Source organism: Zerene cesonia, chromosome Z (assembly GCF_012273895.1).
Source record: "Zerene cesonia ecotype Mississippi chromosome Z, Zerene_cesonia_1.1, whole genome shotgun sequence".
NCBI lineage: Eukaryota > Metazoa > Arthropoda > Insecta > Lepidoptera > Pieridae > Zerene > Zerene cesonia.
Window position 1 is genome coordinate 8,747,438 of NC_052122.1, and position 27,970 is coordinate 8,775,407.

A 27,970-nucleotide genomic window follows, 5' to 3' on the forward strand; every position below is an offset into this window, starting at 1 on the left:
TTTTTATAACGTGTTTAATGCCTCTCAAATTTAACAATAAACATCGGTCTGAATGAATGGTGTTTTCACTTTTCTGATCTTATCTTCCTCGTCTACTTCAAAAGAGGTTAAGTTTGTACATTATCATAAAATAGCCTTTGTGATGACGAATAAAGATGTCGACCATTCTTATTTTGTGAAATCAAATAAGAATAAACGGTCCGTTTGAGAATCGAATTTGAATGTATATTTTCCTTGATAAAAATAAACCGTTAAATGAGTCGTTACCGGTTGATAAATGTTATGTGTACATTTCTGTTGTTTGATAATTAAGTGTTAGAAAATTTAATAGTGTTATTTGAATTTTAACTTGAGCGCTGAAGATTATTATTACTGTGCTGATAGTGTTTACTTGTTTTTCAATGAAATTCTAATAAGATAATTAAAAATAATCTTAATAAACCAAATTATGTGGAAAACATCGTGTGTTACCAATATGCAATAAAATACATTAAAACATGTATGTTTTGCTTCGCGTTCTCATTATAATTGTCCCGTAGAAATGAAAACAGTTATTGTCTATTAAATTAATAAAGAATATTTTTTTTCAGTTGCTGGTCGGCAGTAGCGGGGCGGGCAATGGCGGGGCAGCCACGTCACCAGACGGTGGCTCAAGTTCTGCCCCACCATTGTCCCCAGGAGGTTCTGGCGTCGTCGGAGGCGCCTTATCGCCTGGAGCGGGCAGCCACGCCAGCACACCGGCCGCCTCGTGCTGCGACACGCCGCGGCCTATCATCACCGATCCCGTATCGGGCCAAACAGTCTGCTCCTGCCAATACGATGGAGCGAGACTCGCTCTTTCCTCATACCCACGCCTATCCAGCGCTGCTGTCGGCGTGTATGGAGCTCCTTATCCATCAACAGACCAAAACCCATACCCCAGCATTGGCGTCGATAGCTCAGCGTTCTATTCTCCTTTGGTAAGTTGTCCGCCTACATGGGCTGCCTTTGCTATTCAATGGCGATACAGTTTGAAACTATTACCAAAAGTGAAGATTGCAAATTGGTACGAATAGGTTTATTCGATGCGAGGTTTATCGTTCTCCTGCCCGATACATGTTCAATGATGGCGATAGCGTGGCGTGCATGGCCTCCAACCGGTCCGTGAGCGCTGGGCCAGAAAATCACCGACACCTCGAAACTCGCGCCGCCGCCCTGTCACGAAACATTAATATTTAAACTTGAAAATAAATTCGAAAAGCAACCGCCATTATTATACCAATTACACTTCACCATTCAGCCTTGAACGCTTGCTATTCGACGTGGCGAAGATACTCGCGTTATTCTTCAGTAGCGCCAATTCCGTTGTGTCATAAAATTCAATTTGCGGTTGCTTCCAAGATGGGTAACAACGGTTTAGCACCTTGTCTGCTTGAAAAGGGGACAAATGAGCGGTTACTGTATGCGGGATCCTTAATCCTTATAAGGGGCTTCGGCCGCATCGCACTGTACAGTGTACATACACGCACTTTATAAAGAAAAACTCAGAATACTTAAAAAACGATTGTAGCGTTATTGTGATGGAGATCAATTCGATTCAATTCGTACGATTAAAGCTCATGACACGTAGCACATGTGAAATCCACTAAGCCCCGAAAATCCTATCGAACGAAAGATGATCCGGTTTTTGTCAAGTGTTAAGAGGAAGTTTCTCGCCTTAATCTTAAAGAGGTGAAATATTTCAAGGAAGTTTTGAGGTGCGATGTTCGACTTTATTATTCTGTTCCCTTCGTTGTTGTTCCCGGTTCGATTTTCTGCTCAAGGCAGATAGCGTAAACCGAATTATTTAAGATTATACGCATAAAATATGAGTTCGTTCAACTCGGCGCGTAATTATAATATCACCGTGCTCCGTAATTGTGGATGCATCCTAAATCGCCGGCAGAGAGATCTCTATCTGTCATTGTATTTAACGAGGTTTGTGAGTACCTACGCTCTGTGACCCTGTGCATGTTTAATAACAGGTGTTTAAATGTATGTATACTGTCATTGTGTGCCGTGTGCTCATACCTAACTCACGACAAGCCCGGCCGGTTCCGTGCAAGAGACAATTTAGCGAACAATGATGACGCTTCGCCACAAATATACTGTGTCTGACTTCATAAGTCTTCCTGGGGCTTTACACGACATTCGACTTATACGTGCTGCGTTTAGGTTTCAAATTTGAAGAACACGAACTACAAACCATTGCGAGTGAAAATATTCAACTGCCATTTTAGTATACGAGCGACTCCGGTGGCGCCGTCTGTCGCAATGGACTTAACAACAAGGAGCAGCGCCATCTTTTATCTATTGTGCGCTTTTGATAATCAATAAAACAGTTTCGTTTTTTGTAGCGAGCTTTTATTGAATTCAACGCGCGCTGTGAATCATTAGCAATCGTATTAGCGCTCAAGTGTAATGATGAATTAATTATGAGATGACAAAATAATAGATAATGAAAATAGTTGATATTAAAATACAATGATTTATAGAGTGAAGCTTACATACTAGGAAATACTTGATTATTTAATGTATGGATATAAAAACATACCTATTATTTTATATTGAACAATAATGAATAACGCTGCTTGTACTTGCACTTACTTATTATATGTGCGGGTGTTAAACGCAACTATAAAATCTTTCACCAATTCCAACCGATGTGCAGCTGCAGTACATTTCTCGATCCCTTATTGCAAACGGAAATATTTGAAGCCCTACCTCACATCCCTTCATTGATTGACATACAACTCTGACATCCTTCACTCGTAAAATACTTATTCAACTTTTATAAGCTTTAAATGTCGATGTCATCACATTCCAACCAAATTGAATAGACTCCTCCAAACTCATTATCATGACTAAATTAAGAGCGTGATAAGAGAAACGAAACTCGGAACGAGCGAGCCGATCTGAATCGTAACAAAACGCCAATTTAAATACATCACTAATCTTATGTCAAAGAGAATAAGTTTAGAAAAAGTCGACCAGAATTTCAATTAAAGGGCGACCGAGCAGGACAACCTGCACGCAACGGCAAGCGGTGGGAGAGAGATGAAAAAAATAAATAAATCTGAAGCGAAATCAAGCGAATTGAAAATATCCATTAAGGTGTTAATGAGGGTCTTATTAAGCCGTCTCCCGGTGGGTGGTCCGTCTTTGCTCTTTTGTTCATTAATCACAACAGATTAAGTTTGGACCTCATTATCAAATTAACATGAAAACAACTAGTTTAGTTGCAAAATTAGTTTGTTTAGAGGTGAAATATCATTGTTATTTTATTGTTGTATTAAATTAGCAAAATGTATTATTGAAAGGTTAATTGAAGCTAAATATAAATTTGTTATGATTGAGCCTTATATTGAATTTTTTTTTTATTTGAAAATTAATGTATAATTTCTCCAACGAGTCACAGTAATTCACTACGTAATTCATTATGCGGAACGGTTGCTTTCTTACTGATATGTCATTAAAGTCCTCGGTTACGAAAGTGAAATCTTTTAAAAGACATTATAGCCAATTAGACAAAAATAAGGGCATGCGGTTCAAGCATTACTCTTTCGTCAATTAATTAGTCGCTTGTGACCTTGCTTTCCTCGTAATGGTTAGGTCTAATTACATTCAATGGGCCGACAGAGAAATGCTACATAGCGCGTTAGTTCGTTATGTTTTAATTATAAAAGGTACACAGTTACATGCGCCTAATTGTGAATTATATTTTTGTTGGTCGTGTCGCCATGCGAGAAAGTGTTGCTAGTAGATTTTAGCATTAGAATGAATGGAGCGTATGAAATATTATGAAAATGGGTATTTAAGAATCGACCTTTTGGAGGGATGGTAGCTAGGTGGTATTTTATTCTGCTTGCTAATTTTGATTAATAATGTATAAATTAATTGTTTATTCGTTCACTATATTTATATGTACCGCTAACTGTAAAACAAGGTATTTATCTTGTCAACAAACAGCATATAACAATAAATAATATGCAGTTTGCCAGGAAATTATTTTTTTTGCCCTGGAATAAGTATATAGTAGATATATAATTAATTTTAAAATTCCACAGAAAAACTGTTTACTACACTTGCACATCTGATATTGTGCGAATTAAACTGATTCTCAATTTGTCCAAATATCTGTGTGATTTGCTTTGAGATTCATCATAATATACGCAATCTGATAAGGCGCTACAAGTAAAACATAGAACGAATAAATCACCTTTGCAAGCGGGCAACATTAATAAACAGGCTTTTCATGGTACACCTAACTAGAACGCTGTCAATTATAGTACGATTCGCTTTCGTGACATAGGTTCTCTAATGCGGCCATGATACAGATACATTTACACGTAACACATTATGTACTTGTGTAATGGCATATTCGTACGCACACCAGCGCCGTGTCTTCGCCATGACGCAACGCTGAGAGCCGTGGGTGGGCTTATCTCTAGGTACATCGACGATTTGACATAAATGCGTTAGATTATATGACAACTGATAAAATGTTGTAAGGGACCGCCTCGCCGTGATTGACACTTCGCATGTTTACATACAGATATCCAAACGTACACTTCTGTGGCATTATCTACCGGCCACACATAAGCGCTCTCTTATCCGCGCTCGCTGTACATGGGAGTACAAACAAAATCTGTCAGGCCGTGTCAGTTTAACAGCGTAATCATCGGTAAACAATGACCGCCCCACTACCCTCGTCGCACCTCGAAAGCGTTAATTGCTCCGCAAATATACTCATCTTCGCACTAAACGTTTACTTGCCGACTTTAATGACTACGCAAACAGTGGAGCGGTCAGTCGGCCTGTGGTCGCCCGCTAATAAATCTTCGGCTTTTCCCCGATTTCCCGGCGTCCCGCGGCGGACGCGCGCCCTCACACTCACAACTCTTATAAATTACCTACACAGTTCCACTATAAATCACGGTGTTGTTGGTAAATGCATTTATTGTTATTTGGACACACTTCCCACACCGCACTGACCGCGCTACGCAATCATAGCTCGATTTGTGGATGATGCCGTTTCATTCCTAGGAAATTCGCTGCGACCCTTTTATTCGTGCCGGAACCGAGGATATTGCATGTCTTCCGCGCAGAGACATCGCGATTAATCGAACAATTTATTTTCGGTTCGCGGAAACCGTCCTAATGTAGGCTAATTGATTGCATAGAGGGAAAGGAGCGATTTCATTTTAATATAAACAATTATATTGGTCGTGGCGGTCTAAGCGTTTCGAGGCCCTTATTAACTACATAAAGGTGCTTATTCTGACCGTTATCTCGGCCGGAAGTTGAAAAAAGGTGATCCAAGCTTAATTTTTGTCCGTGGCCATTCAACAGGCATTAGACAGATAAAAAACGAGGTGTCGATTGAACGTAAGATAGCTTGTTACTGCGTTATTATTTCATTTGAGTTTGTTTTAGAATTGTGTTGTGGGTTTAAAGAAACGTTTTTATTAGCTATTAACGGAGTTGTGTGAAGTGTAATGAATTATAGCGACGAAAATAATGATCGTAGCTTATTCGTGTGCCCACAATTAATATTTGGGGAACCGGTTATTTAGAAGGCTCTTTTTGTAGTGTATTTCCTTATGAATCGATAAACCTTATTAAATATACAGTTGATAACGATTTAAAAATAAATTTTATTAAGGATACAATTTGTTTGTACAAACGTTGTTTGTGATATATCAACATCTATTTATATACATGCATTAAATAAAATAAATTAAATAGACTAATTTGTTTATCTATTTATTAAAACGAAAAAAAAGATCGCTGTCATTTATAAGTCATATTAATAAGGTATTTGCATATTTAAAACCCATCTAAATCCATATCACGATTTTATTTAAGCATCATGATATGAATTTGATGATTATGATATTTTAAATTTTATATAAGCTTTATTTATAAAGATAACAGCGAACAACGTCGGATAGACTAATTCTTTAATTATGTATTTAGAAACAAAATAAAAATTAAGCATATAATGATCTTACACTTTCTAAACTCCATCATGATATAACATATAAGTGAATAAATTAAAAAATAAACGACATGTTATATTTTATATAGCATGCGCATAATTAGAAGGTGAGAAAATTAATATTTAAATGAAGGTTGCTTAAAACAATAACAGAATAGTTTTCTTTTTTGTTTCCTTCTGTCCTTGTAGCTTCAAAGCGGCACGTTTTTCTTCTGGATGGAGAATGGACATATTCAAGTCATTTGTTTTATAATTAATTATACAAGATTCAATCCCTTGTTGAGCTCAATAATGTGTTAAAATGTTGAACAAAGAATTGGATGATATGTACTTCCAACCTTTTGCTTCTAGTCCATAATTTGATACAAATCTTTTATAAAATTAAATTTGCCACAAATTTAATTCTGTACAAGATAAAGTCGTCCAAGTGCTGTCATGTCATTTGTAAAATCACAATCAACTACCTTGAAATTGCAAAATTTATCACCTCATACAATATTGTGACACGATGACTCTAGAGCCTTCACCATTTAGTACTATGGACCACCGGGGTACCAACGACCCTAATTCAAAATAGAATAAATGATACGTCATGGACAACAATGCCGTCAATGAAGACGCCTGCAAATGCTGGCGCGTAATATTTTACGTTCAGTGGAAAATAAGCGGAGTAGCTTTACATTTGGTGAATTCGGAGAGAGTTTTTTGCGAGTTATTGTAGCGATTCGGACAGATGTCACGAACAGGGAATCCGCGGCAACAAAAGCACCCCGGGGGCGCTTTGTCCCCGCCCGACCTCCCCGCGTCCACCATTACACCTCTAACACCACTCCACTATCAAAATAATTTATTCAATTTATTTATAGCCATTCACTGGAATCGTTATTACTCTAAATGGTTTTTAATGTCCTTATTTTATAGATAATTTATACCTATGTCGTTTACAGCTGCTCGGTGCTCACCCTTCTGACAGCTATTAGCAAGACATCAGATATGAGTCCGGAAACTCGAGTCGATTGTTCAGTTATTAATTCAGATGGTTGAGCTTTCGATTGATTATAAAATACGGGCCGTGGCCGCGCGTGGTGAGATTAGACGTCGTATAATTTAGAATGTGAAGCGGAGCGAAAAGTTTAAGGCGGTATGTTATAAGGAGCTGGTGTGGATTAGCGGAGGTCGTGCGGCGGTTGGAGGTCGCTCCAGCGACGAGAGAATCAATCAGCGCGGCTCTATAATTGATTGCGCTCGGTGCTCCCTCGACCTAATTACCTCACTCCCGCACGCTTACGCCTCATTAAATACCGTCTGTTGTTTGTTCTCCTAATTAAAGCAGAACTTTATCGGTCCCGAGCCCCGTCTAATTGACATCATTGCGAGCGTTTACGATCATTGAATTACGGCTATAGGTTGCCGTCGGGTTCGGTTGTTAACCGAAACCGCACATCGTCTGTGATCTCCAATTGAACTGTGTAATCCCAGTTTATTGTTTATTTATTTACGAGCGGCCGTCTGCCTGTCGCGACTCGCGAAGCTTCTGCAGGTAACAATAAACGTTTGCCATTCGTTAATTATCTGTATTAACACTTCGATTCTATAAATTAATTTTATCTAATTCATTAGCAATAACACAGTTCCAACTGATATCGTCAAATTAAAAGCAACGACATAATTTAACGATAGAAAACTCAATTTGCGTTTCAAACGAGACGTAAAAAACGTTTTCGGCCATGAATAAAAATACAATATCACGCGTAATAAAATAATATTAACTCGATGCCAAATCGCATCGTTATAATGCGACCGAAGTGGAAAATGAGCAATTTCGCTTAAATCACAATCTAGCAATACTTTGATACCCGTGAAATTGCCGTAACGAAATAAATGTTAAATAAAACGTAAAATAAAATTATTGTGCCTCCATCTCCACAAACAAATAATTGGTACTGGGAACGTACCTACCCGAAAGGCCGTGGCCCGATGCCGTTCGTTTTATAGCTTATTTGGGGGAAGCTTTATTGAACTTAGCCACGTTGTCTGCTTGTTCAACAAATGTAGACCTTAAACTTTGCTCGGATAGGACACAAAATTGTGTGTTGTTAACCAATTGCGTCACCGTGCGGCATAAAATGACTGTTTCGTTTGTATTCGCTCTTTATCCACTTATAGTCATTCTTTTTTCCACTCGCTACAATTCACTTTCAGATTTCGCTAGTCGTGCTGTGTATCGTTATTATTTTATGGCATGAATAATATTGCCTTTTTGGTAGTTTTGGGGGCGCTCAAATCTGATTGGCGGATTTGGTACAATAATATTTTTGTTTCATTTTATTATGCCATACAATAATATTTAATTAGAACTATTAAACAACGGAACACTTAATACGAAAGCTTAACTAACACAGACCAAATGTAAATTGTTAAGTAGTTTTGCTTGTCTTCTAGTTTTTAAAACTATACCATTAGAAGATATGTTCTAACTCATTTTATAATAGTTAGGTTTAACTTTATTCTAATAACTATTCTTAAAATTAAAATTAATATGATACAATATCAAATCAATACATTGGTAGTTTAACATTAGCAAAGATTACAATTAAAAATATAAATACATACTTGAATTTACCTTCATACAACATCTAATACCTCGTAAAAATGCTTGTATTTAATCCTAAATCACAAGAAGCCAAGTCAAATCCCTAGTTATTCTTCATCAAAGCACCGATACACCATAACACTTAGTTAAAATATTACTATTATTCTACTCTATGGCATTACTAATTGTAAATTGAATTTATATGTACAGAATCATACATCTTGATCAGATTAAAGTCAGTTAGCTAATTCCATTCCACCAACACGACGTATCTGATTCTAAACCCAGTGTTTGTTCACTCTCATGATGTGATTATTCAATTTATTTACACGAGCCTAAGTATGTTCGGCTGTCCTCAGTTCCCTTATCGGGAATCTAGCTCTGATGCTAATGCAATAACCGAAATATGCATTGCCCTTTCGACTATACGCGCCGATATCTCGCCGCGCTATCTATGGGCTTCTGAACCCTTTACAATTTACATTTCGTATGTTAAAATATCGTTAAATATTTATTTGAATAAATAGTTATACTGCGAACGATTAATTTCGCATTCACAAGGTCAAGTGACCCCCGCGGAGCCACATATGTTCACATGGTTATTAAATTTATTGTCGCTCTATTAAACACCTTTGCGTTCATTTAAAATTCTACGCAATAAATTGCAATCTACATACGGTTAGTGTTTCTTATCAATTGGTTTCGCTTGAAACTAATAAGCGGACAACCAGCTATTCAATAAAAAATTCTTCATAATCCTTCGGTTCCCATGTTTTGAACACTGTAAAAGCGAAGTTTAGTGTTAAAACTTAATATTCATTGTATGCTCTAAAATGCGCATGATCTCTGATAAAATCTAAATACCTAGACCATGCTGTTCAATTTGAGCTAATTTACTAGCAGATAATATGCCTCTACAAAGACAATATACCTAAGCTGCAACCATTGGTCCGCATTGCTCAGTAAAATTTATCTATTGGCCAATTTCAAGCGATATTTGGCGTTCGCACCGAGAGCCGTCGTTGTATACGCAGTTTATGAACCAGAAAATGGTATCACACAACACGGCCCCAAGTAAAATCAGGGCCTTAACTGCGTTCAGTAGCCAGAAAGCCAAGTTTACGAATGATGGAGAGGCGACAATTTGGCAGAGACGCGGGTCGCGGCGGCGCCTCGGGCGCTTCGGCCTGGGCGCCAAACGTGGCGGAGGGTACCGCTTTATGAACCGGCAAATAACTTAACACTTAAATACACAGAAATGCACCTAATTTATGAACCGCACTGATTCTAACTTTGTTTTTTGCACACGCATTCGGGAATCGAGCAGCGCGTGTGAATAACGTTAATAGTGGGGCAGGCCCCTTCCACTACTGTTTATATTTATTTGGGGTCGTCGTAATGAGTCTGTCTAACGCGCTGACTCGCAAACTCTGTGGAGAATTGATTAAAACGTTGTTACGTTCAGTCTTACGGAAGAGTGGGGTGAATTGGCTCGGATAAGATTTTTAAGGGTTAATAAATGAGTTTTATCGCACAGTTAACTCAAAATAACGGTTTATATAACTCGGAGGAGGTATTAAGGCCGTTAATAGGTCCTAAAATACGCATAAACAAGCGGTTTCAGCGTGTTTCTTATGTCGAATGCGTGCTCGTTTTGTTCAGTAATTAATGGTAGTTCATGCTAGTAAAATGAAAATGTCGACAATGTTGAAAAAGAGTTGGTACAATATTGTGAACATAGATTTAATTAGTGAGAGAAATAGCTAAATTATAAACGGGCAGCGAACAGTGACCTGCAAGTTACGTTACACGTTAATATTAATGTTTATGAATGCGAACTAAGGTTATGTTGATTTTGAAATAAACAGAAATTTTGTGGAAACCAACAAACGAGACAAGACACGAGTATAAATGAATTGAAATGTAGTTCACTTTTACCAATACATTCTTGCTAAATACGAAAATTTTTCATAAAAAATATTGACCACAAAGCCACCCTCGAAGTCGACAATAAATAATGATGCAAGGGAAATTCATAAGATACATCCGTATTGCAATCATCGAGGTCGTTAGGCGAAACACGTGACCTCTAATGCTGGGGCGAGGCACTCATCGCTTATAGTTAGTGTTTTGGCTGTCATGGCCAGGAAAAGACACAATTTTTATCTCGCCCCCACAAAAGAGTTGCCATCACGAATTTGTCACTGGCTTATTTGGGGAAAAAAAGCGCTATGTTTGGCCATGCAATGATAGATATTAATGATTCGGTCCGAAATCCGAGTGTTCTCATTTTTCACAATCAGCAAGTTTCGTTTTGTTAATGGGATCCTTAATTTATTTGAACATGTGTATTTATGAAGCTGTTTGTTTTATTTTATTCGTGTGGTAGTGAAGAAAATGAAAGGTCATATCTACATTTTTCGATACAATTTTATGGGAAAATCGTAATGATTTTAACTTGCGTTTTAAAAGATAATTTCTATATTATATAACTTTTTAACTTTTTAAATAAATTTTTAGACTAGATTTTAAAAAGATTCCTTTAATGGACTATTTCAACCCTCCATGTAAGTACCTATATATGTACACTCAAATCATTAGCGTATCTAACCAAACACACACAATTCAAAAACGGCTGTACCGGATTATCATCTTAATGAACAACAAATAATTTACTTTGAATATTATCACAAACTAGTTCAGTATAATCTGACAATTATCTCCGAGTACCAACTATGATGATTTGAATGCTAATTACAGTTATAGCTGGTAACCTTTAGCTGTGCCGTGCATATTGATATCTAGTAATTAAGAATGATTAATGAACCGATGCGTTTTTATACGAATTGCTAATTACATAAACGGGTTATTGTTGGCTTCAGCTGTTACATATCAATGCGTGTTTATACCTCATTCTAAACTTAGGGAAGAATGTTTTTTAAAGGGTATCATATATTGATTATGTCAGGAAAAATGTCTTTCGAGTAATTCAATTTTAAATAAATAAATATCCGAGATAGATAGAGAGATGGAAGAAGATATAAAATAAAAAAAAAACATTGTACATAGGTGTGGCAGTGTCTCATTTCAGTTAATATTAAATCAGAATAATAGACGTTAACGTTATATATAAGAATTATATACAAGTCGAATACTAAAAGAACAAAATAATACAAACATTTTCCTAGACACCACCGTAAAAAGAGCAACGCTTGGAAGTGGGAAAAATCTCGAAGACAATCTCGTCACTTTCGTTAAAAACGGAGGGTAAACACGCTTCCCTCCATACAGTTATCACGACGCAAACACCACTCCATATGTATCGTAATACTTCTCATTTTATTATCAGACCTGAGGGCCCGAGACAAGGGATAAGGTCCCGGGGCGAATCATTCACACTTTTAATTTAGTTGCTCCTAATGTATGCGAATAACTCAGTAAAGAGGGTACGATTCCCTCACAGCTAAACAACTATCAGGCGAGGGTGCGTAAGGCTTAATAGTTTTCCCTTCTATATCCATACATTATGCAAATACGTTAGTGATATGTCAGCCCGTACACTTGGGACTTTTATTGTTCATGAGTTTATTCCCTTTTATTAAGTTAACTTTAATTAAATTCAAGGGGTATTTGTTGGGTCGATTGACTGAAAGGAATTATGTGTTGTGATTTATCTCGCTTTACACGCGTTGTCGGTTCTGTGGACTTATTAATATGTTGAGTGGTGTTCTTAAATGGATTTGTATTGGTATCAAAATGGATGGCGCGTCTTTATAATAGCATATCTGGATTTCCATTGATTGAAAATAAGGAATGGGATATTATTTCGTAATTGAACACGTAAACTTTGTGAACTTTCATAAATTTATTACATAAATTATTAAAACTAAGTCTTAACAATATTTAAGATATCAGATAGATATTTTTATGTATATTTTTAACAATATTTTTGGTACTATCTTAATAATTAGATTGACATAAACTGACTTGATGCCTATTCATTTACACAAATGCAAGCATAACATTACAACAAAGCAAACTGTATCGCCTTTGAAAGCTCCAAACACGAGTAAAACCACACTCATTATATGTAACAATTATTCCAGAGTAACCCGTACGCGCTCAAGGAAGGTGGCGGTGAGATGTCAGCCTGGACCTCCGCAGGCCTCCAACCCTCAGGGGGCTACTACCCATACGATCCTACATTAGCTGCTTACGGGTAAGTCCCAGGGGGCTATCGGACCGAGGTCCAACGGCCCTACCACTTTAGATAAAGCCAGCGCAGCGCAGATTAACATAACACCGCCCTCAACAAACGTATCTCTCTAAATAGTCGCATTGCGAACGGCTCATGTTTGTTTTAACACACGTATTCACGTTAACGAATTATTTCGTTTTGTGCACATGTACCCTTTGTGTTTGGGGTTGAGTCACGTTTTTTTTTGTCTGATACACTATCTACTTATTATGCATATTATTAAATCAATTATATAACTACATATGCAATACGAGATACGCAATAATTAATTGCATCTGACAGAGTTATACGAAAATAAATTTTTAACTGTAATTGCTCTTAAAAAGTTAAGTGGATTTCGTAATATCGAAATATACCCTATACTTAATAATTTCAATTTAATGTGATCAATTAAATAAGCAATGATCGAACAAAGGCATTTGGGGAACGCGCAATTAAAATAATACGCGTTCAATTTATGATGAAGAAACGCGAAAACCTTGGCTTAAATATTTAAATTGCACAAAAGTAAATTGTTGAGATGAATGTTTGCATTATTTCATACGAAATAGCAAGCACAGATATGCAATTAAGATCGGAACAAATGACATCGTTTGAACATGATTCTAAAAACCTGGTTCACAATAATAAATTAAAAGTCCATACCATAAAAGAGCCTACGCCAGCCCACGTCGAGTTAATGTACCTGTATTACTGACTGCGCAGTTTTTCAATCCAGGATATCATAAATCGTTAAGTCGCGCCGTCATTGGTGCGTTTTTCTAGCAGTGGGTAATTAAAAACCTGAATGGCATTGTAACAGATCTTGTAAGCTTTGTGGTACCGAGCTGTGTGGTCGCTGCCCATATGCAGTTCATTACGGAAGACATGTTTGCTTTTTACTACAGCTTAATTTATTAACTATAAGTAGTACAAAAGCATCGATAGGTGCCACATGATTCGTGTTTATAAAGAGATCATTTGTTTTTTCACTATCGATAAGGTGTAGTTAAATGCGTAAATAGATGTTGCTATCGATTCGTGAATATCGTTGCAGTTTTCAAACAGCGCTTGTGTCCGCCACAAGGGACAAATGACTGGGTAACCACCGCCGAGTTTTTCGTCGTCTCATTTTGATACATGACCACCCTCAAGTGTGACAGAGACGAATGACGCCACATCCACTCGCGCTGGGGTTTGATTAATTCACAGTTTTTCTTCGAAAATTCGAAGCGCGAACACGACGCGTTGCGTTGACATTTTTCACTCGATAGCGCCAAACGCGCCCATCCATAACGAATTTTCAAGTCGAAATCATCCATAGCAAATGAATACATCTGTGTAATCGTCGGTGTCATAACAACGAATTGTAGACGCATCAATTTTAAGTAAGCTTCACGCGCACTTGAAAATTTATCCAGCCATGAATCACACTGCGACCGTCTGAAAATAAAAACAAATCATTGGTACATCAAAGCGAAGTTATGCTGACAATTCGGCTGCGTTCGACTTAATATATAGCAGGCGGTGCGTTATAATCTAAAAATAATTAGGAGCGACATTAGTTTTTATGCGTAAAAAAGACGAAATGATTGCGTCGGAATGGGACGAGCACGGAAATACACCGTGATATATCGCGTTCCCCACTCGCACACAATAGTTCGCTAGACGAGCTATACAGGATGATCTTCATACGAGCGTTATTAAAACGCAAACAGCGGTCTCGCTACAACACACGGAACAGCGCCAACAAAAACGAGCATAATTGCGCACCAGCGACGGACGACAAATTGCATCCGTAAACATTCAGTTTCATGGGCTTTTTCATGGGAAAATTTTATTTATCCGCTGAATAATTATAAGCGTATAAACCGTTTCGAAAACGGCAATAAGTAAACCAGGGAAATTATGAATGGCACAAATAAAAGTGCACGAACCGTCGCAAGAATAACAAGAGCGGGTCGGTGGCTGCTTCAGTTAAGTACCGTTAGCGTATTATTTGGAAGAGCCTGTAATATGCCACGCCCGCCGAGCGTCGAAATGAAAAATTACTCAGCTATTTTTAACACAAGTCCCGAGCACAGAAAACGTACAAAAATTAGAGAAAAGAGTCGAGGGAGCACTTGTATCGCACCATTGAGATCAAAATACGTAGGAAATTACATCGCTCGGGGCTCGCGACTCTCTAAAGGAATTATTTGTGTGCCAACGATTTGGGCTGTTACATTTTAAATAAACCGAATAAGGAGCGCTCGTTAGCGAGACGCGGATCTCAAATGACTCGCTCTGTGCGTACCAATAGGCATAGAGATAACGCCGCGTATTTACGAGACGTGTGCCGCGTAATTAATGAATCTTAATTGAGTTTCATCGGAGTAATGTAATAAATCCGATACACGTGCAATTAATCGTCGAAGGTTCGCGTTCCGGGCTCGGTGCGTTTGACCATTCCTAAATAGTCATGAGTGATGTGATTGTTCATAATTACCGTTGGAACGTGCAGACAAAAAGTATCGGGAAGGTGCGGTGGGACGTTTGTGTAACGAATCCTAATAGGGTTTCTCCCCGAGGGGGGTGAATTACTTATGTACGTATTCGTACATAGTACGGGTTGGGGAGGGTACGTAGGCCGCAATTCCCCCAGCGGGCAGATCGTACGCGATAGAGCTGGGATTGAATGCGTACCTCGCCTGTACAACGGAGGCTGCTAACCGCCCGTCCGCAAACGCTTTCCAATACATCACCCTGAAACATGGCTGAACATTATTATAACGCTATATTTTACTTGTAAAAGCTCTTTAAGTCGATCGAACTCGTATGTTACGTTGGTGAAGTTTAGATTGTTTTTATCATTCGCGTATTTTCATATTGGCTTTTTCTGTAATGTAGTCAACGTTATAGTATAATAAACATTAAATTTCTTACATTTCACAATAAAAATGTGCTGTAAAATTATAAGGTACTTATTCATAATTTTATGAAATACCTTACGTAATGCTAATTTAATGACAATTTAAGTAATTCTAAAGCAATGTCTTAAAACGTTCTAAACCACTTTTCCAATGATAATCGCGAAACGAGTATTTGTATTGACATACCTCTGCAATGTCGTTTTGTGGTAATGCATGTTATAAATAAATACTGAATATAGATAAACATTATACTTTATATATAGACCTGAATAAAACAACGCTTGAATATGAAATCAATAACTGGACTTGGAGATATGATATCGCATGACGTACATTTTTATATACGCAGATAAAAATTAATACGTAAAAACTTTATCATAATATGATATATGTTGTGTTTCATATAACATCGCATATACATTTTATGCTAGTATTCACTTAGCTTCACGTTTTAGTAAATAACATTAGGAAAAGATTCTTGATACATTAAACAAATTCATCAACATTAGTGACTAAATAAAATCCAATTTATGTGGCACCCAAACTAATTTAAAACCATACTGAATACTTTCAAATTCATAATCATTTACATCTATTTCACGTTAACAAATATGCACGAAACGTGTTTTTACATGTTAAACCGATATAAATTCAAATTCTTTTATTTCAATGGCATATGACTGTATAAATTTTCAGTATGTTTAAGCTCTTTCGTAAATAAACGTACCGGGGCGGGCGCGTCGAATAAGTGGACTGTCTAAATTAATTACAGAGCCTAACAAATACAGCGCTTTTGGCCGCTGTACTCATATTCGTCCGAATATAGTGTCGTTGTCTGGAGCGCTGTGGTTTTCTTTCACATCGCTGTCTTTGCTAACCGCTCAGAACTCTGAAGAGCTTATTCGTGTAAAACTAATGTGGTTTAGTTTCAAAGGCTTTATGTGGATTTCGCTTTGACAGAAGCATTTATATGTTTCAACACTATTTTATTGAATGCGCCCGTTAATAAAAATAAATCGTTTTAGTTTGGCAATCGCTGTAATGTTCGTTTTAAAATAGCTCCATTTTAGGCTATAATTACGTATGACATGGACGACAATTGACAGGTACGTGCCCATTTAAACGTTTATAAATAAATTCGAAAAAAATAAGTGTTCCGTAAAGTATGCTATATTTAATGCTGTGTAGCATACTTTACTTTATATATATTCGAGGTTCATTATTCATAGAAAAGTTACGAACGGATTTTCGCGCGTCCACCTTCAAAGTTAGCCGATGACTTGTAACCTGTGTCCAGTTCGCAAGATGGCGTCGCAATCGATTGCAAGTGAGCACTAACGCCTACACTACCACAACCCACGCGTGCGCTGCACCGCCCTTTGCACTGAACTGCAACATTAAGTAACCGCCCTCTCACCATTACCTCTAACAAGTGTCACCTTTGTACCTCAATGAAAACTCGACATGAAAATTCATTCCGCCATTTTGTAACGGGGAAACACAAAAACTTCGGACATTTAAATTTTATAGCGACAAATAAAAAGTTCGGCGTCTCCGTACGGCTATTAAAGGTGTGTTTCTTTCAATGTTGCCTAAATCAAATCGTCACAACAAACAAACTCGCATTCGTGTCACGTACAAAGATCGCGAGCAATATTTTTCAACATACGACCGTGCAAACGGCGCACAAGGTATCAATTTGTGTGAACGTGTGCTCACGGGACTATTTTTTAACTATTTTCACCCGCGGTACCTATTTATTGCGCTCTCCAGACTCGCCTTTGTCATGTTGGCAACGAAATCGAAGTCAGGTACGATCTTATTCGACGCTGAGGGATCAAAATTCACCTCTCCCCAAAATTACTCTTGAAATTCGGATGCAAATGGAACCGAGGGCCTTAAAGCTGCTTTCAATGCCGCAGCTGTTTTATTTTTACCGCGATATCTATTACTCCCAATAAAATGTCTATCTGCTACGAATTTAAATATTGATCGTTGGAAATAAACGCTTCGGGAAAGGAACTGAATGCATAATCGATGTTTATGTAAAGCTTTGTACCTACCTAATAAGTGGCATACATTGATTTTCTCATGAGATTTCTCTTATTTTCCGTTTGTTTATACTTCGCTCATATTTGTATACGCTGAGTGGGTGTGTAAAATACGTAATGTTATACGTTATACGTATTCACATGTCTTAATATTTTAATACTACTAATAGTTATCATACTTACTTACAAATGTTTTCTTCTCCATAAAAAATGTAGTATTATATTGTATCATCATAAAAAATGTGACTCATCTCAAATTAACAAGTGCACACGCTTGCGATTTTTTAGTATAAGGGCGAGAAGCGTTATTACCTTTTAGGTATATGGATAAATTTCTGTTTGTTAACAGATATGGTGCTGGGTACGATTTAGCAGCCAGGAGGAAAAACGCCACGCGGGAATCGACAGCGACGCTCAAAGCGTGGCTGAACGAACATAAGAAAAATCCGTATCCAACGAAGGGCGAGAAAATAATGCTCGCAATCATAACGAAAATGACCTTAACACAAGTGTCCACATGGTTTGCGAATGCCCGCAGACGTCTCAAGAAAGAAAACAAAATGACGTGGGAGCCAAAGAATAAGACCGACGACGACGACGACGCGATGCTCTCTGACGAAGAAAAGGAACAAGATGAAAAAATAAAGAATAGTAAAGGTGCGTTAAGTTCTGTCATATATTCAGCATCCAACAGCCAATATCGAGTCCATGGTAATGCTAATTGGAAAATGTATCGGACCGTTGACTGCCGGATGTTGAATCATATTTCGTGCTTACGTTATGTCCCCAATATATTGATGATGATTGCCTCGCGAATTGCCACAGAACTATTTAACCTGCGCTCTGTAATGCCACTGCGAATTAATCAAATAATTGTTACAAATGTACTTTTACAGATTGCGTGTTGTACAGCATTCGAACTGTGCTCGGTGTATCGTTTAAAATTGTTTTAATTTTGTCGTTGTATAAATCGTAAAGTGAATTGAGCGTAACCCAGTTGAGGGCTGGAGGGTGTACGAGCTCTGTAGAGGAGTACGGGGTGGGGTGGGGGCGTGCAAGGCGCAGGGGGGACGGTCTCAGGCGTGTAACTGTGCGTAACCGCTGCTCGCTCCCGGATTTCCTATTTGTAGTAAAGTGGGCGGCGCCCTCACCCAAATTTCATATAAAGTTTCTTCCGTTACGTAGGTACAGGCTGAAATTCGGAGGTCCCGTTCAGCTTGTCTGACGATCTGCCCTACTCGATGTTCTTGCCAAAGGATTTGTCGACTCGTGGATCGTTTCTTTTATGGTACTTCGAACGTAAGTAAATACGCTTTATAGGATTTATAATGTGCGCCAATTGAATATCGGCTGATATAACGTGACGGTCTTTGTTCGCTTGACACGTTATACGTAGCTTTGTGGAGTGCGTGTCGGTAATGTTGTGGATTATGTCCGACATAAAATTCAGGCGCGGCGTGTGAGCGCTTTTAGTCTCGGTTGTCAACAACATAAATTATAAGTAGGTATTGTTGCAACAGAGATGGTTCGGGAGACGAGTGTTTTCATTGAAAACTTCACGCGTTTAATGGATGGAGGGGGGTCACGGCTAACGCGTGGCATACGCTGGCTAATGAAGCTGGCTATTGTTGGGAAAGAAGTGCACTCAATTCGTGGACCACATTGTGCTCGCCGCCACCCCGGGGGTCATAAAATGTCGATAATAAACAGTGTCGCTGTGAACGGCGCTAATGTTTTGATCACAAACATTGTTTCAATGGAAACGAACCATTCTAATTAATGTAATATATACCGTCAGTTGTCCTGCAAGCTTCCATTTAATTCGTTCGGATAAAATGTTAGAAACAAAGTAAGCAGAAATTTTAATTTTGTGAATTACAAAAACAAATACTAGTCTGATATGTTAATATACTACTTCTTAAAGAAAATGACATGCAAATATACAATGTAATCTAATAAACTTGAAAGATAATTATCTAGTCTTTCCATAATTTTATGAAAATTGCCCAACTTATATAGGTAGTGTTTCAACTAAGAGAGAAATAAGCACAAGAAATTTAAATAAAATGTAAAAAAACGTCATGTAATAAATTTTTGTAAATATGATTTTCATTTAAAAATTTACATTTATAATTCCCCTAACGACTGCAATAACATTATTTCAACAACACATTTCATAGATTTGATTTAGCAAAATAAATTAGACTTTCGCGAACATTTGCTTTTATGCCATACAATAGTTTTATGAAATAAAAGGTGTTTAATTATTAGTAAGTTATATCCCAAAGTCATGGCAGCCCCTTCTTCCCTCATATCAACAAAAAGTGGCAAAAACACAATAGTCGAGGATTAGAGGCACGTGCTCGCAGTGCGACTTCCGTGCTTAGTGCAACCATTATAATTTTAAATTACATCTGAATACGGATCTTTTTTTTAATTATTACGGATACTTATGGTTATTGATATTTATTAATCGCTTCATTTTGCGACTTTAATATTGAAATATCATAGAGGTATTGATGTATTAAAAATGTGCTTACTATAAAAAACAAAATTGATGAAATACGTTTTTAGGTCAGAGAAGGATACTTGTAGTTTATGATTAAAAACAAGGACATTTAGGTATTTTTTTATTTTGAACGTGTGAGTCGGGTACACTCCAGCACAAATTGGGCTACCACGCGCCGGGATAGGACTACACCACCACAGAAGTTAGGCGCGTAATACAAATATCGTTTACGGGTGGTGCTGGTGGCTTACCATTGCATCTTTGCCAACTATTATTCAAATAAAAATTAAACATATGAATCAAAAATAAAAATTTATTTAAAAAGAGTACAGTTTGCTATAAACAAATTAAATAATTCACTTTTAATGAAAGCTGTTATGTCTTCGCCTGAATTTTTTAAGTGCGATGCGGATTTAGTGTGAAATTTAGTAGGCCTACAAAAAGTTATATACAGGGCAGAAAAATCTCCTTATCCATTAATGAAAACAATAAATCATCGTTATTAGACACAACATAAATGTCCTAATCCTTACTGCTAATGCGCTCATAAATGCAGAACCTATCAGGGATGCCCTATTCAATAAGCACGTTGACCAAATAGCTTGCTGATTTTAATCCCATAATCCTAATCTCGCCATCTCAACGCGATTCCCAGGGCCTAACCAAACAAACCATAACGCATAACCGACAAGCATAACGCACTTTCTACAAACCGTCAATGTTCGCGACATGTAATATATCATTTTAAGTCGCAGCAAACAAAGCCAATATAAAAGGTTTCACACGCGATCCCCAGTACGTCGTCGGTAAACAAACAGAACTATCTCGGGTTAAGCCACTCATGAATAAAAGCATTCGGACCCCACCAATAAATGTTAATTTTTGTCGTACGTACACGCATCGCAAACAAAATATTAATCCGGCGCGTTAATGGAAAATGAGTACAGGAGTACAAACAAGTGTCTGTGCTGACGTCGTTCGAGATGTAATAAATTGCAGTGTTCTCGGTTAGAGTGCAGTGTGGTGTAGGGGGTCGCCCCACGCCGAGACGAGTTTTTATTATGTCTCACTTCGCCCCTGGCTTCGGTGACTAAAGGGGAAAACCACTCTGTATCAAGCAGAACTTCGATTTTCACGTTTGCCCGCGGCGTTCCACGGGATAAATCTATCGTTTGCATATTCAATAGAGGGGAACATTTTTAGTCTGGTTAGCTTTAATTTGTTAAAACACGCCGTATAGTAATTGATCATTGAAATATTGGCATGGTCTGAAGTAATACGTAACTGAGATGTTATTCGTTTTATAGATATCTATAAGGGTATCAAAATTAATGAAAAAATAAATTTAAATTAGATTATTAAATTAAATTAGAATTTACATAATTTTTTTTCGAAAATCGAGTCTCGTTTGCCTAGTGAACGTTGTGTATTAAAATTTCAATTATTTACTTAAAATATGTCAGTAATAATGAAAGATAAAAACTAACAATTTAATAACTTATATATATTGTGTATAAAACAGCCGTTACAATTTGTAAAGCAATTGCCATAATGAACACGTTAAACGTACTGCGATGGCACAGACATTACAAAATAATCAAATAGCCGCTTATCTCTCGGCATTGTGGGTCTATATTAGATTAATACAATGAAAATTAAAACAATTTGCCGGATAAATATCTTCGCGCGCAGTATCAGTGGCGTCCCCATTTATCCCTTGTGAAGGGCAATGCGGATAACCCCTCTTAAAAGCTAGGAGCAGTCAGCATTAAATGGAATAAAGCGAATGAAGTCGAGCAGTCGCCTCCGCCCCGCGCGGTCCCTGAATTTCATTAGACTCCCCGAGCCCTTCACGCCCCCGAAAGCCACTTTACAACGGCAAATGGTATTATGATAATACTTAGAGCTTTATAAAATTTCGCTGAATAAATATTTCGGCTTAATTGTAAAACACTAATGTATTCACCGCCGAATGTGAGATCCGATTCAATTCAACGATATCGCCGTAATAAGTTTTAAAATTTACACTGGAAAAATTTAAATTCCGAGCTGCTCTTTGCAAAAAGAAATGTAGGGAATTTCCCACAAAGGGCGAAATAGAAAGGACGAAGAGCGAGGTTGACCATTAATTGTGTGGGTCGAACGCACATTCCGCGGAGGAGTGCGGAGCGGCGGGGAGAGCCGGGAAATGCGAAATAAATGCTCAGCTTAATATGAAAGGGATCGGGCAGCGCCCGCGGCAGGGGAGACGCGCCCCAAAGTGGTATTTTCACTTCGCTAATCGGATAACCACTTAACGAATGGGTCACTGCACGCCAAACGTATTTTCACACGACTTTCCCGAAGGGAACACAAGATACAACTACATCTTACGAGCTAAAACTTACGTCCCCGGTGTAACGGTCACGTCGGATACAATGCGAATCGTATCGGTTCGGGAACATAAATACTTTAAGCTCTTTTTTATAGTTATAGTGTAGTAACGGTATTGGCTATTGCGATAAATCTGTTGTTATTTTTCACACTAGCTTCGAACTCGGAATATGAACGTGAATTTAATTATCTTTACAGATGAAGAGCGGAAGGGTGATGATCTGCTACAGGGTATGCACAATCAGCTGCTCGGTTATGGAATTAAAGAGGAGTCGAAGCGCGGTACATCGGAATGCGGCGTGCCCATCCCGGCCTCGAAGCCTAAGATATGGTCATTAGCTGATACGGCTGCGTGTAAGACGCCGCCACCCGCCGCCCAACCTTGGCCGCAGCACGGCTATGGCACTGGACCCGACAGATCGTCCGCTGCCGACGGGAGCTCTAATGGTTTCGTATTGCCTGCGACAGCAGCAGCAAGTCCTGCCAGTGGATCTTACGGGCGCTACGGCGGTTTCCCTGGAGGACAGTACAGTGGCCAGCATCCTTGCATACACCCGGCCGCTTTTCCTGACGTCCAAACCGACACTCCGCCCCAAACGCCTCCAAATATGAAGGTGCACAGTGTCGCCAATCCTCTGGGCAGCGGCGGCTCCGGCTACTGTTTTCCTAGACACCAACAGTCGCCGCAACGGGACCCATACCACAATCCTCATCACGGAAACAATCATCAACCCAATCAGCACCATAACGAGGGATCAGCTGCCTTCAAACCGTTCTATAAAAGGTAAGCTTTTTCTAGTTGTATTATATTGTATTTTCTTTTTAAAAATCACACGTTAATGAAACATCGACCATGTGTCACCTGCCCACCCCCACTATTAAACCCATACAAATTTAATTAATCTCATTCGCACCGTATTAAATGTAGCTTCAAATAGGGCGCCGTGACAGAATTCGCATGCAAATAAAATTGAACCAATGGACGATTGTAGTAGAGATAGCGAGAAAGCCATAAGGAGACTCGCGGTTTCATAGTGGAGGCTCCGATGTGTCATGTTGGTAATTGAAAACAATGGAGGCGCGTCGAGGGGAGAGGGCGGGAGATTGCAATCTTGTGTCATTTGTCAGTGTCAGCGCTGCGAACCTGGCTACGTGAGCTGACCTGCCAAAATTAGATGACTCCATGATTTGAAAAAGTAGACTCGTTTATACCTTTCCTACATTTGGAAAAAAATATCGCTTCATTTGTTTAAGCTATTTAATTGTCAATATTGATTACAAAATTCTTTCTCCTTTTAAATAAAGTCTGTTACAATAATGGTGGGTCATAGTCATTCATCAATTTTATAATAACTGTTCAGTACCTAGCATCGATAGCTATGATAAAGTATATTTCATTCACTATAGTTTGACTGATATAAAATAAAAAAATAAAAAATATTACTCCGTACACCGAGTTTACCACCGACAAAGATTCCTCATAAAATGAATCCTGTTTTCAATCGGAACGCATAGCTAATACATTCTGAAACATACCGACACACATAATGTGAATGTGTGTACTATTAATTGAGAAGTGGATAGAGCGTGTGAAGACGGGTTCTATAAAAATTTCCGATGATGCGTCTAGCCGCATTTTTCTAAGAGACGACAAAGGATTTCTTAGAACTAACCGCGGTATCTTGGTCTCATTACAATAAATTGCGAGGTCGACATCGCCCCACACGGTGGCTTCGCAAAGAATTCTGTTTTAACCAAACGCTCACAAATTCACATCTATAACTTTTTGTATTATTTTCGTTTTCACGCCTTTTTGCCCAGCGAATTCCTTGACGCGAAAATAACTCCTTATCGCGGCATTCCTTTAAAGGAGTCCCAAAAAGAATGTTTCGAATCCGACAGTTCTTGTTTTCGGCTTAAATAACATACCTGTGTCGTTTTTATTTAGCCAAATAATGTCGCTACCAAATCGATTCTCTCTCATAAATTTTCAAAATTAAATAAGGATATTACATCGTATAAAGTTTCAGCGGCGTCGAAGCGCCGCGTTGTATGTTTTGTGTATTTTATATATTATATGAATTATCATTAGTCTATTTAAAAACAATTTGTGGTGAAGATAACAAAATAAACAAACATTAAAATCACTTCCAGACAATAAGTACCATACGCAGCTATGCATAATTCATGATTCATAAAAATCTAGTAAAAATCATCAATGCTTTGTAATCCGGGCACACCTAGCTCTAATTCCATTCACAACGTCTCATTTGAATAATACCTACTAAAAGGAATTGTTCTTAAGACAAAAAGTTTATGAATGTAAAAGAAGCATTGTTCGTAGTGGTTCGCCGAGTGGCCAGCAGTCGGCCGGTGCTCCTGACGCTTCTGAGCTCTGAGCCCTTAGTCAGATAAGTTGAATATGCGTGGGCGCGACCTCAATGGGACTTCATTCACAACACTACCTCCGCATTAAAACCTTTTTTTCAATGCTCTAATCTTTCCTCTTATCATTCGATCCCCGGGTCCTTCTCTGTTTCATTCAGTCGCGAGTCCAGCTAACCTGTTCGATTATTTTTTTTGCTTTTTTTTTTCATTGACACCGTACAAAGTTTAGATGACCGCGGGCGAGGTCGAATTTTTATTTCTTTCACATTTCGGTTTTCCGGTCGGGCCGATTCGTTAATAAATTCTCAGATAATGAGTCTGAACGTTTCGTCACCTCGTCTCGATTGGTTTAATCTTCTTTTTTTGGCCGTTATGTGTGAGCGCGGCGGAGGGCAACGATAGAATCGAAGCGGCTATCGAAACTAATTTTGTTTATTTTTCGATAATTTACTCGAGCTATTCTTTTAAATGGATGAATGGGAGTTGGGGGAATCGTTTTGGGACTTTGGTTAAAGATAGCTATTGTGCTTTAATGAACTGTTTCGTAATAAATAAATTGTTGTTGTTACAGATAAAGCATGTGGAAGCTGGGTCGCTGCTTCTCCCGTCAACCATTAGGGGAAAATTAAACATACAGTGGCACAGTGCTTACATGATTTAATACAAACTGCAAACAACGTAGAGGCGACACTGCTGAAAGACTACATCTGGGGCCTGTTTCACGCAGTCCTGTAATGATCAAGCAATTACTTAAGATTCATTTGTTTATTATAGATAATTAATTATACAATAGCCATCACCGTTTTAGTGAATACTTCTGACAAGGACAATGCAATCATAACACTTAATCCTTTTGGATGCATATTGTTTTACATACATAACAACTGAACGTGAAACAGGCTCGTCAAACACGAATTAATATGTATTAAATTAATTTCATACCTTTGTTTATCTTGTAGTATAATGATTATTGAAATAATAAATTATGGCACGTTTTATTATAATGTAAAAAGTACTTTGTTAACTTTAATTTTCACTTGGCTTAGAGTGTCGACGGTTGTTCTTAGTAAAAAATTTATGAAAATCAACATTGCTCAGTATTTTTTTATAGATTTAAGAATATTGCGGATGTATTGTTATCCAAATTATTTATAGAAATCGAAATTGGAAGGTCATGTGAAACGTAAACTAGCCATTGGATTAGTGAATTGTTGTAAATTATTAATTAGTGAAAAACAATGAAAAGTTTGTGACTCTATTTTCCTATTATTTCATCAGTTCTTCCATTTGATTTGATCGTAATATATTTTAAGGTGTATAATTTTATGGGCTCGTTGACAAAACGGGAAGGAGCATTGTTTATTTTGTTAAAATGTCTTACAGATAAGCGATTGGCAATCGTCGATTCCTTTATTGTTGTTGTCTTTGTATATAAGTAAAGTTTTGTAGATTTTCTATTTTAGTTTCACATCAAATGTACAAAGTAATTAGTGCTTTTTTCCACTTTGATGCAAATATTGAAAGCATCTGAACGAATTTTATAAATATTGTTTTAAAAGTATTATTAGAGTACATGTACATACTGAATAATATTTTATTAAAATCGATCGCAATCCTACCAATATGTTCCGATACGAATAGCGCATGCGTTTGGTGTTGTTTTCCGTGAAGTGTTAAATGTAAGATAACGTCGATTTTATTTCGAATATTATCGATGATTCCACGATGAATTATTTCATATAAATTGCAATAATTAAATAAGTACCTATATGTGTCACTACTGAATACTACGACCGACGACGTGTCTGGTTTCATTCAGAATCAACGTGCATTTAAACATAATCAGCCTAAATTTTAATATTTATGAATTTAGTTAAGTACACACATATTATCTCTTTAGTTAATTACTTAGTGCAATTTTCGTTTACTACATTTTGATTTTATTGTAAACTACAATTAATTTCGCTTTTAAATTATTTATGACAAAGAGCTGTCATATTATATAGAATATTAGAAGATCAGTTATTTGTACATAACTAATATTATACTTTAAATGTACTTAAACCAGTATCCGACTGTTTTCGTTTAGTTTGGCGGTAGCGAATCAATCACATACTGTGGACGTAGGGTAGTTATACGACATAGAAAGTTTCTTAACTGCAATGTGTCAATTACATAACATTACATCGAAAAAGATATTATTTCAATGACGATTTGCTTCTTCAAATTGAACTAAGCGAGAGTACAATAAGATGTGGTTAATGTATGTTTAAAATGGGTTTCATTCAATTCCTTCATTGCATTATCTATATATATTGAGTCAAAATACTTCGCTATCGTCACAACTGCCTAAAGGGCGTCAAATAGGGTTGATTGATAGATTTTTAAGATAATTTAACTACAATAAGATGTGTTATACAATATCTGTTTTTAACACACCACTTGTAATAATACCCTGTAAAGTATAGGTCACACGTTTTTAATTGCAATATTTTGAGGCTTGTAAAGTTATAAGACTCGGTATGGAATATAATTGTGACCAAATCGAATACATTTGCTTAATATTAAATGTCCTATATAGATATTTCTAAATAATGTACCTATTAATTATTATGATTAAAATTATGTAACGATTGTAATTAAATCTTTATTTGAAATTTGTTTATTTCATTTTATCTTTAATTCCTTTTAATAGACGAGACGAAACAATATTCAAGGAGTTAGATAATTATAAATACCTGCTTTTTACCATTAACATCCTCACAATATTCTCCATTCGCAAGAAGGTATCAGATTTATATAAAGATAAATCCCACAAATAACGCTACAATATTAAAAATTACGAAATTAGTGTACAAAGGTTGAAAACGTGGGTATAAATTGTTGAA

The 27,970-nt window shown here is 37.4% G+C and overlaps 1 protein-coding gene across 2 annotated transcripts in view; it reads left to right on the forward strand.

Moving 5' to 3' along the window:
- The window catches only part of LOC119835565 (homeobox protein araucan-like), an 85,184-nt gene extending 57,499 nt beyond the window's left edge, over nt 1-27,685 (forward strand). For both annotated transcript variants that reach the window (XM_038360472.1, XM_038360473.1), the window contains exons 2-6: nt 591-959; nt 12,719-12,831; nt 18,162-18,469; nt 22,893-23,478; nt 25,654-27,685. In XM_038360472.1, coding sequence (XP_038216400.1) covers nt 591-959; nt 12,719-12,831; nt 18,162-18,469; nt 22,893-23,478; nt 25,654-25,657 — 1,380 coding nt within the window. In that variant the 3' untranslated portion in view covers nt 25,658-27,685. The remainder of the gene's footprint in view (nt 1-590; nt 960-12,718; nt 12,832-18,161; nt 18,470-22,892; nt 23,479-25,653) is intronic.
- Nucleotides 27,686-27,970: the final 285 nt, after the last annotated feature.